Source organism: Olea europaea, chromosome 12 (genome assembly GCF_002742605.1).
Source record: "Olea europaea var. sylvestris chromosome 12, O_europaea_v1, whole genome shotgun sequence".
Taxonomy (NCBI): domain Eukaryota; kingdom Viridiplantae; phylum Streptophyta; class Magnoliopsida; order Lamiales; family Oleaceae; genus Olea; species Olea europaea.
The window spans coordinates 14,206,496-14,222,266 of record NC_036248.1 but is presented as its reverse complement, the minus strand read 5'-3'; the positions used below and the strand labels follow the sequence as shown (position 1 = coordinate 14,222,266).

The following is a 15,771-nucleotide window of genomic DNA, read 5'->3' as shown; positions in this document are numbered from 1 at the left end:
CTCCCAAACAGGGTCATAATTTTTTTGACATACTTGATTTTACCTTGCAACTTTCTTGATATTCTCATAGATAAAAAAAATTACAATGCCTAAAAATATCAAGTATAATTATAATTACATTAGCTCTCTACACAAATATTAGATAGTACTAGATAATATTAAGAAAGAAAAAGTTAAATTTTTTGTTAACTATATTTTTCTTTTGTATAATTAAGTACAATATTAATATTATTCTACGTATATGAGTGAACATTTTTCTATAGAACCAGCTAAACCAAATTAGAGCCGTGGACCAAACTAACTGATTTGACACAACTCTTGTCAAAATTTAATTGATTCTGGTTCTTAAAAATTGAGAACTAAATTCTTATCCGGCTCTCAATTCTTACCCTATAACTAAATTTAGATTGTTCCAAGATGACTTTTTATAATTTCAGTATGTTTCTCTTAACAATTCTTTTTAAAAGAATAAAAAGATTGAACCGAATCGAAACAAATTGGTTCTAGTCCAATTCGATTCTATCATTGAGCCGTTCGATTCCATGTACAGAAATTTGCTAGTAATCAATTCTATTCGATTCGATTCAATTCCAATTAGAATCACAAAGTATCAACCATATTCCTAATTACCTGATTAGTTTCTTTGCAGTGCTACCAGAATTAATTCTGTTACAGATCTCTTACCTGATTGGTAGGTTGAATATACAATTGATGAAGTGTACAATAGTCAGTGGATGACATAGTCACATAGGCCAATAACCGTAAGTGCTGGTACAATGATTTGAGTGGGGGGCGAAGGGTATAAAGGTCTTTTTGCCATCGTATGGATAGGACAAAATGGTAGTGCGCAGTGCGCATCGCCGCTGATATTAGATCGGGTCACTGTGCATTCAAGAAAACGCTTACGCTCTGCATATAAATCAATGCTTTTGAGTTTGAAAAAAAATGGAATTTCATTCAATTTGATCCCTCTCTCTCTAACCCACGCAGGGATTAGGTATCCCTATACACGAAATGCCCTTGTTTTTGTAGTATATTAACATTAGAAGTAAAGAAAATGGCGGCAAATGCAGTTCTTTATGGTTTTGCTATAGAGCGCCGAAGGTACACTTCTGAAACAGCTTTCTGTTAGAACTCACAAAGAAAAATCAAGAATATAGGAAACAGAGGGATGATTTTTTAAAATATCTCTCTCTACATTTGAATTCTTGATCCTGATAAAGCCTAGAAACTGTTAAATGGAGTTCTCAGTGTCACTTGATATCCGGTGAATAGCACTTTTGGTTTGTTCAATTCAAGATTTCTTAAGGGTTTCATTTCTTGGGAAAAAAAAAAAAATCCTATCGTAGTTGAAGAAAATTGTTTTAAAGATACTGGTATGGATGGAGAATTGATTTGAGTGTTCTGATTGATATAGTGAATTTTGATTATTGGTATTCGTAAACATCGTGGTCTATTGTGTCTTCAGTTCTAGATCTCTGAAGGGTTTCTATAATATTGTTGAAGTTGAAGAAAATCGACAGCTATGGAAAATTTCTTGAATGGCATGAATTGTATGTGGATTTCCACGCTCTGTGTTTGTGTTCTGTTGAATGTTTATGAGTAAGATCAAGAAAGGTTACAGTTTTATTGGTGAATTAGGGTTTTTAGCAAGAGTGAGAGTTGAAGGGAGGATGGGAAATGATGACAGGATGTTGCTGCCAACGGTGGGTCCCCCAATAAAACGACGGTTGAGAAGGAAACAGGCTGGAAGAGGATCTTACAGAGGGAGCTAGGGGTTGGAGTTATACGAAAAAGAGGGGGGGTGAACCTAGGTTTTTCGGGTTTCATTACATTTAGGATTGTTTTTTTGGGGATTAGGATCTTAACTCACTGGGAGAAGGGATAATGGGAAGCCATTTGGGCCAAGTGTTGAGGAGCCTTTGTTTCAACACTGGTTGGAAGTATGCAGTTTTCTGGAAGCTCAAGCATCGATCACGAATGTGAGTCTTTTTGTTCCTTTATCTTGTTTTGAATATCATTCTTACTTGATGCGAGATATATCATGATTTTGATAGACTTAATCTCTAGTGGTTTGATTTCTTGAAAAATAGTCATAACTGAGAGTTACTTTGTAGAGTTTGTTTGCTTTTATAATTTCACTAGTTGTTCACTTGATAAAATGCACAATATCAATTTTTCTATTGTTTTTGAGATGAGATGAAAGAAATCATTATCTTTTTGAGTAAAGTCCTTGCAAAAAATGCTAAATTAAGAGCGGATATTTGAATTAATGGTGAATTAGAGTGGAGATCAGCTAGAGTACCACAAAAGAGAGAAGAAGGAAAATTTTGGATTACATTATGTGACTAACGAGTAATTTTGGCAATTAGTCTTGAGGGTAACATTGAGCACTGGAAAGTTGTAATGGAAGATCAAAGCACCGCTCTTTAACAATTTGGTGCCATCTTTTAACAATTCAACGTGTCTTTGATACCACTTTGTTAGAAACGGTGGACTTTCAAGGACACGAGCACTCGAACACAAATATATATCTTTGATCAATGTGTTTCTTTTTTATTATATATGAAACCTTTATTACAATTGCACGAGAGAACAACTAAAGCCTTCTCCTATTTATACTAGAATAGGGTGACCTCAACGTACGACCCTTGAACGTAACACAATGAATATTCATAAATGCATACATGCATTGAGACTTTGTTTCTCCATAAATTCTACTTTTTAAAGTCAAATATTAATTTTAACCACACATTTCGTAGGATCCATAAGTATTACTCACTTATCAACCACATTTTTCGAAAAGCAAATTTAGCAACCAAAAAATGAAACCAAACAGAGGCTGAATATTCGTAAAGACTTACATATCTTAGGTTAGATTTCTAATGTACATATAAAGCCTGTTTAATGGCCATTATTTGGCAAAAACAAAGTTTTGCATAGTGAATTTTTGGAGAATGTGTGGTTTAAGAGTAAGAAAAGTTTGGGTACGTGCAAAATATTTTATTGTACGAATATGTGGTTGAAAATGAGTACAAAAAAAAATGTTTCTAGATAATGGTTGTCAAACAGGGGCCAAATCTTGTTTGGTGTAGATTAAAATAAGATTTTTAGTATATTTTGATAAAAATTGATGAAATGTGTGGTCAAAAAGTTGTGGGTCTCATAAAATATCTTGTTAAAATTAATTATTGACTTTAAGTTTTAATTAAAATTAGATTTTATTCTGTATCAAACATGGGGCATAGTTTATTTAACGTACATAAACCTACCTCAAGATTCATGTCTTTATTATTTATTTTCTAACAATTATGTCTATGGAAGGAAGCTGTCATATTATAACTTTCTATATTTTTAAGAAACTTGTGTGAAAGGTGAAAATAGAAATGAGCTCAAGGTGGACATCTTTTTGTACAATGTATGATGTGAGGAGATTCTTTATCTATGAAATTGCTGAAGAACTTTGCAATATATATCTCTCCCGTTTATTTAAATTTCTAGTTCCCAAGATTGTCATATTTTATGGTTGATTTATCACGTAGAATAGTTATTTTATTTATTTATTATTATTATTTTTTTTTTTTTGGAAGTGCAATTTGTGCCATCAACCATTTTGCTTTATCTGGAATTTCATGCAGGATGTTAACATGCGAGGATGCCTATTACGACAACAACCAATACTCAGAAAGGAAGTGGTTCAATGAGATAGTGAGCAGCATGCATGATGGTCCATTTTCACATGATCCTCTCGGATTAGCAGTGGCTAAGATGTCATATCCAGCATATTCTCTAGGGGAAGGGTATGCCAGTTGTTATGTAACATTTCATGTTGCATGCTCCCTCAATTAACAGATTGTGTATAATTCTAGTTTAGATAATTAAGATACTTCTTTTTGGCCCTCGGATAATTAAGATATTTTCTAACTCCATTTTATAAAAAGTGCCTAGAATATGATGTGACATTCCCCTTCAAATGCCACCATTTTATGTTATTGCTTTATATGTCTGCCCCTAGGCTTATTTTCGAAACAACTTTGATGCATTATATGAAATTGAAACTTCAAACACTATGAACCTGTTTGAGTCTCATTATTTTCTAATAATGCATTTTGGAATTGTAGATTGATGGAGAATATGTGGTAAAAAAATAAGGAAATATTTTGGGTTTGCGTGTAATATTATTTTATTGAAGAACGTGTGGTTGAAAAGAAGATGGTGAAAAATGTAGTTTGAAAAGAGTGTGGCTCAAACAAGGGCTATGTAGCTAATTCTTGTTAATACTGCATTAATGTTGGTGGTTGTTACTACTCTTGTATAAAATAAAATTGCAGTAAATTAAGAACTGTTTCTTCTATTTACCTCTTATATGTTTCCGCTGGGCAGCATTGTAGGACAGGTTGCTGTTTCTGGGAAGCATTCGTGGATATTTTTGGACAAGCATGTAGCTGATTCTCCCTCCATGTCTGAGGTCAGAAATTTTTTGGACATTCTAAATTATTCTGATGAAGACAGAATTTTGTAATTCCTCTATCACACAATTATGTCACTCTTCTCTCTGGAACTAGTGTTAAAAATTGCAGGGTACTATGGGAAACCATTATGTATAAATAGCTATTTATTGTTCAAGAGTGGTTTAACTATAATGCTTTGAAATCTTGGGTTCCAATGTTTAACATGTTGGCTTTAAGTGTTCTGTTTTCTATTGATTGGAATCAGAATAGGTCCCTCATATTTGACATGGTTATTTGAATGTAGCCGTAGTTTGGGAGGATGATTCATTTATGGAAGTTGATTAAATATGTAGGTCAAGCTAATACAGAACACAGACAGTGAAAATGGTCTCTTGGGTGTAATAGTTTCTTTGTTTCCTTAAAACAATGTATAATCTAGTTTGTTACTATCATTCTAATTAAATATGTTTGGTGCTGTCCAGTGCTTTGATGGTTGGCAAGATCAGTTTTCAGCTGGGATTAAGGTAAATTGCGCTATCTGTTCCTGAAAGTTGCTGCAATTCACATGAAGTTAGATGATTGGGTGTCACCAGTTAAAAAAGAAAGAACAAACATGTTCATGAATAGTAGCAATTGATTATCTGCAGGTTTACCCGTTCTCAATTGTCAAGCAATAAAAAATGCTTTATGAAGGATGCATAGGAAAGGCGACCAAGTTGCTTAAGGAGTAACTCAAACTGCCACTTTATTGTGTAGTATAATTAGAACCTTATTTCTAGGAAGGAAGAAAGACAATCTTAAATTTACATTAGATAACTTCAAATTTTGTTTTGGTTCACAAGTACTTGACTTAGACTAGTCCACTATCTTATTATTTGAATGAGGTGTTACACCTTTGTCCAAAAAGAGTTGGTAACGGTCTCATATTGATTGTTGAGAATGTGTAAGTCAAAATTATGATGTCCTGTTGTTATTAAATTTATTCATGGTTTTTCTTCAAAAATCTATAAAGATGGAGCTTCATTCAGTGAGTGTTTTTACATGGAACCTTGAAATTGGATTTATGGAGGAAAATATATAGTGAAATTTATTTCCTCTTGAAGATGGAGCTTCATTCAGTGAGTGTTTTTACATGGAACCTTGGAATTGGATTTATGGAGGAAAATATATAGTGAAATTTATTTCCTCTTGCAGACCATTGCAGTGGTAGCTGTCATTCCATATGGAGTTATACAACTTGGTTCCTTACATAAGGTATGTTGATCTGCATTTATCATCTTGATCATTGTTCTAGTGATTTTCATCCATTATATTGGAGTTCTTCTATACATACTAAAAGATCTGCCAATAATGTATTCCAATATTTACGTGAAACTCTATGCATCAATGTTTTAAGTTCTGTGTCCCGCTTTCAAACTTTAAGAATGTTGCGTATCTGTAATTATTTTTCCGCAAATTCATATATAACAAGATAGTGTATTTCTGTTCAAGTCTTACTTTTTTCAATTGCTCTTTAGGTAATATGATGTCATTTATATGTTTAGATCATTGTATATATATTATTTTTAATCTAGCCTACTTAATTATTGGGTAGTTAGTTACACAGTGCTGAACAGATAACTTCATTTATTTCTACCATCAGCTATCACTCTTATACTTTTAAAAGCATTTAACCTATATGACATAATTAATGTGTTTGTATGTTTGCTTGCGGTAATCACCTTTGGACCTGTATGTGAGCCGATGAGGCAATTAAGAGACAGTAAGCCATTGCTTTTTGAAAACTCAGATGGTAATATTGTCAAAAATCAATGTGGATTATCCTGACTGCTTGAGTGTCTACAAGCTCTTACATTTTCATGCACCCATCTAAGTAAAAGCTTCTCTTTTTGTACTCATACTCTGCTGTGTTAACATCCTTTTTGCATTGTATTTTGTCCTGTCATCTTTGCTTGGATGATCAGATTGCAGAGGATTTGAAGCTGGTCAGCCATATCAGATGTGTCTTTTCTACGCTTCATGATTCTTTAGCTGGTTTTGTTCCCCAATCAAGACAAAGTAGCATGGAGAATTCTTGTCCGGTGAATCTCTTTCTCACTATGAGCCTTTTCAGCTAAGCATTGAAAAAGTAAAAGTGCTTTTAAAGAATTTCAGTATATGTTACTTCTTTTTATGTTTGGACTTGTAACTTTTTTCTTACTTTTAAGTAACGTAGAGTAGTCAGTTTAAGAGTAACTTCTACCTTTTTGTTAAATTAAGTAGTTAACTTATTTCTAGATTTGACCAACAAAATGATTATTTGTTCTAAAACAAAATTATTTACTGATAAGTAACTTTAAGCTTAGCAAAACATGCAAGTAGAATAATTTTCTTCCCACATCTTATGGTGTTATATTCTTTACCAGTCAGATATCTGCACAAGAACTTCAGGTTCAACAGGTTTTCATGGTAGCAGCATGACCATTATGGATAGATGTCTTCGTGAGGACGAGATGAACTTGTGGTCTCAGATATTTCCATCTCTTGGGAAACCTCGTAATCATTCTTATTTTTTCCCTCCACCTAGAAGTTTTTCCAATAGGTCAGTTAAATTGAATATGCTTGAAGAAGATAAGTACTCAATTCCTGGGTTTGGTGAAAGCGAGAATTCATTTCCATTAGGTTCTGAAAATTTGATTAATAGCGAAAAACAAGTAGAGACGGAATCTTTTACTGAGACAAAGTGTGAAGGTGGAACTACTGACTGGCGGGATTCAAAAAATATCAGCGCACCATTTGTCAAAGATACCAACAATGCAGGGTGTAATTTGTATAATACCACTCTCCCTACCAATAATTCTGATATTGATATGCCATACTTTCCCTCAGAAAGCCTTGACCCTGCAGCTTGTAAGGATCAAGCTGGGGTCTTTTGCGCACCAGAACTTTCAAATATGCAGTTAAATCAAGATTTAGAGAAACACTTAGAATCAATAACTAAGTCTAATCAACTGGATTCACGGAGTACACCTATGAGTTTTGCTGCTGACTATGAGCTGTATGAAGCACTGGGACCCGCTTTCTGGAAACAGAATACTCATTGTGATAAGGAGGCTGAACAAACCGGGTCAGAAATGGCTATTGAGATTTCCGAGGGAATGGACAGTAGCAATTTGTTGATAGCAAACTACGATTCCGAGCACCTTCTGGATGCAGTGGTGGGTAAAATTAGTCATGATGGAGATGATATTCATAGCGAGAAATCCATGTTGACTGCTGAAAAAACATTGGAGACTTGCAAAAGTGATGTGGGCTCTATTAGTTCGGCAGGTTATTCGTTTGATCGAGACTCAATGAACAGCTTCAATTCCTCAGCCACATGCGGTGTTCAGTCTAGTAAAGGCTTTTCATCAACCAGTTCTAGTAGAGGGAGCGAATATTCAGAGAGGACAAGAGAACAGGTTAAGATAACCAAAAAGAGGGCCAGACCTGGTGAAAGCTGCAGGCCTAGGCCAAGGGACAGACAATTGATCCAAGATCGAATCAAGGAACTGCGAGAGCTTGTTCCCAATGGATCAAAGGTAACTTCTACCTGAATTTCCTCCTCTTTTTTTATTTTTATTTTTATTTTTTTTATGGTATTATGTATTGAAATTTCTGGCGGACACAGTGCAGTATTGATTCACTTCTGGAGAGAACAATTAAGCACATGCTTTTTATGCAAAGCATTACAACGCATGCTGAAAAGCTAAAGAGGTGCTCGGCATCAAAGGTATGGATTTTAATGTTACTCAGTCTACACAACCAAAGTCCTCGTCTTAATTTATTTCTACTTGCTGCCGCCTCCACTTGTGGGCGTATATTTTCATCTTTAAATTATCCATAGCAGTATGACCACTTATCTTAAGATCATCATTTTGATACCTTCATCTAATGGGCATTTTGTCGTTTAACCAGTCTTCTCATAATTTATTCATTAATTAGGATTTTAAGAGCTATGAGGAGTTTCTCAAGTTGGTGTTGAGAGACTTCATTATGCATTATACCAAATCAGATCAACTGCATCTCTTAGAATTGGTTTTTGAAAGAAGTTGTTCAGAATTTTAGACCAATTTGGGAGGCTCAACAAAAGCCAAAACTTTTTTTATGATGAATCAATTAGTTCAATTTGAATATTCTTGGTTTTAGTTTGTTTTGTGGTTCAGGCCTGAAGGACGATTTAAGTCAGATTGCCAAGTTGTTGGAGTTCATATGCAGTTCTTCTGTTTCTCCTAGAGGTTTTTTTGTTTGGAAAAATTGTGATTTTGTTAAGAATCTATAAAATACTTCACATGACAAAATACAAATAACGAAATACTATTATCAAATATTTAACAAGAAAATTAGAGTTAAGAATTACTATCCTAAAGTTGTATTGTTTATGGGTACTAGTGGCTCAATATGGCTCTGTGATTAAATCCTTTGGCTCTCTATCACATTTTGCTCTTACAAAAAATAGCCTTAGGGCAACCTTAAATTGGTAGGGTTTTGTGCAGTTTTTTGAGTCTCCTTGCACAGCCCTGCGTGGTAATAACAAAGTGAAGCACTCTGGTGTCGGAATCTTTAATTTTGTTTCCTTGTTTTCTTCTTCTTCCTCTTCTGTATTTTTTTTCCTTTTTTTTTTTTTTTTCCTCTTTTTTTTTTTTTTTTTTTTTTTTTTTGGCAGCTATGTTTTTTAATATACTTTTGTTTGTTCAAGGTAGATAAATTTAATATTTCATAGGGAAGAAAATTTACTTTTAGAAGAGGAAAAAATTGAAAATTTTACTTTTTTTTGACAGCTATGTATATTAATATTTAATCATGTTTGTACAAATTACTATAAAGTACCAAATTCTTTAAAGAGTCAGTTCTCATGAGATAATGAGCACTGTTATCATTTCTGTTCTCTGATCTCTGGCAAGTGATAACTGTGAATTTGGCTAACGGCAAATAGAGAAATATTATTATTTTCGTAATCATTTATGCCAGGAAAATAAAAAATCGATGAACATAGCAATAGAATGGACTATCAACCATATTCAGAAATATTATCTGTGAACTTGCAGTTGCTTGACAAGGACATGGGTATAGGATCTTCCTGTAATGAGCAAGGTTCAAGCTGGGCTGTGGAAGTGGGAAATAACCCGAAGGCTTGCCCAATAGTTGTAGAAAATATAAATATGAACGGCCAAATGCTGGTGAAGGTAAGGATATGTTTTAATTAATACTCCATAAAGTTTTGGTAAAGAAAAATGAAACACCCAGATTGGCAACAATAAAACAAAGAAATTATATCCATTTTGTTTTTCATTTAATGGTTATTTAGTTCGAATGATGCAGATGATATGTGAAGAACAGAGTCATTTTCTTGAGGTAGCAGAAACCATCAGGAGTTTGGGTCTGATAATTTTGAAAGGCGCAACAGAAGCCCACGGAAATAAGATGTGGATGTGCTTTGTGGTCGAGGTAAAATTATAATTACAAATCGGACCAACTTCGTGCTATATGTGGAAAAACATTAATTGGACATGAACTGTACATTATGTTACTATTGCAGAATCTTAATGTGTGTTTCTGGAACTTATAATGTAATAATTTTACGTAGGGACAGAACAATCGAAGCATGCATCGGATGGATGTATTGTGGTCACTAATGCAGCTTTTGCAACCCGAGATTACTAACTAGCCTTTACCAGTTTTCTGAAGTACAGAGAATTTCTTCCATGTGTGGCTGAAACAAAAATAGTCAATAATTTATGTATCTGGATTCTGTCGTTGAGGTTTCTTGTGAAGTTTGAAGTTTTTGCTCTCTGCCCGTTTGACCGTCTAAGGCAATAGGTTCGGTTCAGATCGATTTGATTTGTTTTGTTCTCTTCTCCTTTTTTTGTGCATGACTGTGAGTTTGTGTGTTTGTGTGTGTGGGAAGTTGGAAGTATTGATCTTCTATTGCTGTTTGTTTGTACTTATGAAACATAGTATTTTTTTTTCTCATAATTAGTAATATTATTTGTAATGGTATATTACATACCATTTTCTATGGTTATAGGATGTTTAGAGGCGTTAATTGAGCTGTAGGCATTCAGGTGTGTACAGACCGGCTGCCTCAAACATGGGCCGTGTTGTGTTACTTATATGGAAGAATTTCATAAGTAATGGGATAACTATTGCTCATTTCAAAAGGGGGTACTTTTGATAACTATTACTAATTTCAAAAGGGGTACTTTCAGAAGTACCCTATATTTTTGGGTTGTTTTGAAAAAATATTATAAACTTGGATTAAATAGTAATTACTTAAAATTGAACGTAAAATATACGCTCAAAACCTAAACTCACGACAATCCTCATAAATCAGCCTCCAATGTGCAAAAATCAAAGGAAAATTGAAAGGAAAAAAAGGAAATCTTCCACAAATACATAAACAAAGTTTGTTCATTTTTCAAATCGAGGAAACTATCCACAAAAACGTTGAAAAATTTCGAAAAAAAGTCGAGCAGATCAACAACAAAAAGACAAACAAAATTATAGGTATTTCTATATTTTGGATTCCATGATTATAGCTCATTATCTATCTCGTTTTTGTTTGAATTAACATTTATGAAAATAAAATTGTTGAAGTTGAGTGGATTGTGTATGAAAAATTAGTTTTAAATCAATTACATTGATGTTTACAAGGTGTTTGACAAAAAGATAATGTGAAAAAGTGGCATTCTATCACTTTTTTTTCAAAAAAAAAAAAGTCACAGCATTTCTTTTAAGCAATTAGCTAGGTATGCACGTGTGAGTTTTTGGAAATTTGAACGTACATATTCAAGCCCTATTTTCTGGTAATACACATGAGAAAGAAACTTTAAACCAATTGCATTGATGCTTGCAATGTATTTGCTCAAAGAAGAAGGTGAGAAAGTAACATTCTGTCACTTTTCTTAGAAAAAGTGACATTTTGTGACCTTTCTCCAAAACAGTTACCATTTATCATTAGAGCAATTAATCGAATGTATACATTTGCTTTTTTGAAAGTTTGAATATACCAATTCATACCTTGTTTTTTGGTAATACATATGAAAAAGAAAATTTTGAATCGACTACATGGATGCTTGCAAGATGTTTGATCATGAAGAGTGACATTATGTTACCTTTCTAAAAAAAGTGACATTGTGTAAGTGACATTGTTACATTTCTACAAGAACAGTCACCATTTATTATTGAAACAATTAACCGAATGCATACGTGTGCTTTTTTGAAAGTTTAAACATACCAATTCATGCCCTCTTATCCGAGAATACATATGAAAATAAAAACTTTGAATCAATTACATGAATGCACATGGAGAGGGTGACATTATATCACTTTTCTTTAAAAAAAAAGTGACATTGTTTCATTTTTTTACGAAAAAGTAACATTCTGTGACCTTTCTCCAAAACAGTCACATTTTATCATTGGAGTAATTAACCAAATATAATTATAAACTTGGATTAAATGGTAATTACTTAAAATTGAACGTAAAATATACGCTCAAAACCTAAACTCACGACAATCCTCATAAATCAGCCTCCAATGTGCAAAAATCAAAGGAAAATTGAAAGGAAAAAGAGGAAATCTTCCACAAATACATAAACAAAGTTTGTTCATTTTTCAAATCGAGGAAACTATCCACAAAAACGTTGAAAAATTTCGAAAAAAAGTCGAGCAGATCAACAACAAAAAGACAAACAAAATTATAGGTATTTCTATATTTTGGATTCCATGATTATAGCTCATTATCTATCTCGTTTTTGTTTGAATTAACATTTATGAAAATAAAATTGTTGAAGTTGAGTGGATTGTGTATGAAAAATTAGTTTTAAATCAATTACATTGATGTTTACAAGGTGTTTGACAAAAAGATAATGTGAAAAAGTGGCATTCTATCACTTTTTTTTCAAAAAAAAAAAAGTCACAGCATTTCTTTTAAGCAATTAGCTAGGTATGCACGTGTGAGTTTTTGGAAATTTGAACGTACATATTCAAGCCCTATTTTCTGGTAATACACATGAGAAAGAAACTTTAAACCAATTGCATTGATGCTTGCAATGTATTTGCTCAAAGAAGAAGGTGAGAAAGTAACATTCTGTCACTTTTCTTAGAAAAAGTGACATTTTGTGACCTTTCTCCAAAACAGTTACCATTTATCATTAGAGCAATTAATCGAATGTATACATTTGCTTTTTTGAAAGTTTGAATATACCAATTCATACCTTGTTTTTTGGTAATACATATGAAAAAGAAAATTTTGAATCGACTACATGGATGCTTGCAAGATGTTTGATCATGAAGAGTGACATTATGTTACCTTTCTAAAAAAAGTGACATTGTGTAAGTGACATTGTTACATTTCTACAAGAACAGTCACCATTTATTATTGAAACAATTAACCGAATGCATACGTGTGCTTTTTTGAAAGTTTAAACATACCAATTCATGCCCTCTTATCCGAGAATACATATGAAAATAAAAACTTTGAATCAATTACATGAATGCACATGGAGAGGGTGACATTATATCACTTTTCTTTAAAAAAAAAGTGACATTGTTTCATTTTTTTACGAAAAAGTAACATTCTGTGACCTTTCTCCAAAACAGTCACATTTTATCATTGGAGTAATTAACCGAATATATACGTGTGCTTTTCTGAAAGTTTGAACATACCAATTCATACCCTATTTTCTGGTATTACATAAGAGAAAAAAAACTTTGAATCCACTGCATGGATGCATGTAATGTGTTTGCTCATGAAGAGTGTGACATTCTATCACTTTTTCCCAAAAAAAGTGACATTGTGTCATTTTTCTCCGAAAAAGTGGCATTCTGTTGCTTTTTTCCAAAATAGTCACGCTTTATCATATGAAAAAGAAAACTTCGAATCAATTACATTGATGCATGCATGGTGTTTGATGAAGGAGAAAGTGAAAATTTGACATGCTGTCACTTTTTTCAAAAAAAAGTTACAGCATCACTTTTGGCCAAATATGTTATTGCATTCCTGTGCATTTTTGGAATTATTAAGATACATATTCAAGCCCGATTTTCTAGTAATAAACATGAAAAAGAAAACTTTGAATCAAGTACATTGATGCATGCATGGTGTTTGTAAAGGAGAATGTGAAAAATTAACATGCTATCACTTTTTTCAAAAAAAGTCACAGAATCACTTTTTGGCCAAATAACTAGATGCATATTACTCGGTCACTTAAAAAAAAAAAGAAAAAAAAACTCACACAATCTCTTTGTAATATTTTTGTAAGTATGGATAAAATCAATGTCTTCATTTGTTATGGAGGCAAGTGGACACAAGATAATGAGTACACAAGTGACAAAATGACTGAAATTGTTGTTTCCCCCCGATAGATTACACGTACAACCACTTTGAGTGCATGATATGTTCTGTGATGAAAGTAAGTGCATCAACTCAGAGAATAAAAATACAATATAGAGTGAAGAAAAACATGCCTTTAATGGAGATTTCGAATGATATTTCACTAACATTTTATTTGGAGTTGAAGAGAAAGGATAAAGATCTTACAAGCTTTTCATTGTGCATAGATGTGTCAACGGTATCAAAAAATCACGAAATTGAATTTGTTAATAATATGCAATGTTTGGAGGCTGTCAACTATGAAAAAAATGATATGCTATAATTGCAGTTTTGTGAAGCTGTAACTGATAATTCTGTGACATCAGCTCAAAAATTACCTAGTATGGAAGAAATTGCGATTGATGTATACAACAATATGTCTGAAGTTGGAGAAACAACGAATGAAGGAGGAAGTGATATCATTTCAATGGTCACTATGGATGGAATTTCAAAAGATAAAGTGTTCAGGAACAAGACATTGGTTAAGAAAAGTATTTCGATATATGCGAAACACAATAACTTTCAATTCAAGGTAAGTAAGTCGAACAAGAAAGAGTATGTGTTGAAATGTATTGATGATAAGTGTAAATGGACTTTTAGAGCTTCAAGACTTGGTGGAACCGATATGTTCAAGGTAAGGTATATAAAAAATGACCATATATGCTCAAATAACATCATTTTGGGAGATCATCGTCAAACAACCAGCTCAATAGTAGGAGAATTCATCATGTACAAGTATATCTCAACAAAAACAACATACACTCTTGCAGACATTATAAATGACATGATGAATACCTATGGAGTGTCGATGAGCTATGAGAAAGTTTGAAGATCTAAGGAGAAAGCATTGGAATTAGTGAGAGGAGATCCCACAGAGTCATATGAAAAGCTTTTAGAATACTTGTACATGATAGAACAAACAAATCCTGGATCAATTACAAAAATTGAGACATATCAGGACAACAAATTCAAGTACCTCTTCATGACATTAGGAGTATCTATTCAAGGGTGGAAGTATTGTAGACCAATTATAGTAATAGATGCTACATTCTTAAAAGGCAACTATGGCGAAACACTATTCACTGCATGTACGCAAGATGCCAATAATAGTATCTTTATATTAGCATTTGGAGTTGGTGATTTAAAAACTGATGATTCTTGGGAGTGGTTTTTAAGTATGTTAAAAAAGAAGCATATGGTGAGCGAGAATGTTTGTGTATAATTTCAGATGGACATATAAGCATAAAAAATGCAATTCACAAAGTGTATGAGAATGCAATGCACAGATTATGTTCCTATCACTTACTAAAGAACTTGAAGTCTTCTTTTGGTGGGAAAAAAGGGGGAAAGAATATTGCAGAACATTTCAATAGGGCTGTAAGAGCATATTCTAAGACTGATTTTGAGTTCCATTTGAAACAACTTGATGAAATCAATACAGGGATTCAATCACATTTAGTATATTCTCATTGTTAACTTCTATAATAATTAATGTCACGTTTTGTTTAAAAAATGACATTCTGTCACTTCTCGACCAAAGGGTGACAGAACGTCACTTTTTTGTTAATAGTGACATGATATGTCACATTTTGTTTGAAAAATTTGTATGTGTTGATACTTTTTATTAAAAGTGAGTTTAAACAAAAAGTGACATTCTGTCACTTTTCAATCAAAGAGTGACAGAATGTCATTTTTTTGTTAATAGTGACATAATATCACTTTTTATTTAAAAAGTTTGTATGTGTTGATACGTCTTGTTAAAAGTAAGTCTAAAACAAGATAGGAAGTCACTTTTTTTGTTAATATTTTGAATCTTTTTTGTGCAGAAAGATATTGGTTATGAGAAATGGTTAAGGGCTTACATGACAAGCAACAGATTCTACAATGACTTCAGACATAGTTGAATCGGTAAATTCAGTAACAAAAGCA

General features: G+C 32.8%; 1 protein-coding gene across 2 annotated transcripts; it reads left to right on the top strand.

The window, feature by feature from the left end:
- Positions 1–904: 904 nt before the first annotated feature.
- Positions 905–10,494, top strand: LOC111405782 (transcription factor EMB1444-like). Of its 2 annotated transcripts, none has more exons than XM_023034817.1 (11): positions 905–1,982; positions 3,639–3,800; positions 4,384–4,468; positions 4,934–4,975; positions 5,646–5,705; positions 6,416–6,532; positions 6,857–8,011; positions 8,101–8,202; positions 9,518–9,655; positions 9,792–9,917; positions 10,063–10,494. In XM_023034817.1, the coding sequence occupies exons 1-11, from the start codon at positions 1,888–1,890 to the stop codon at positions 10,135–10,137; spliced, it is 2,157 nt and encodes a 718-aa protein (XP_022890585.1). In that variant the 5' UTR covers positions 905–1,887; the 3' UTR covers positions 10,138–10,494. The 2 variants fall into 2 exon arrangements, with proteins under 2 accessions (XP_022890585.1, XP_022890584.1); XM_023034816.1 differs by having other exon boundaries at positions 906–1,982; positions 10,057–10,494.
- The last annotated feature ends 5,277 nt before the right edge of the window (positions 10,495–15,771 follow it).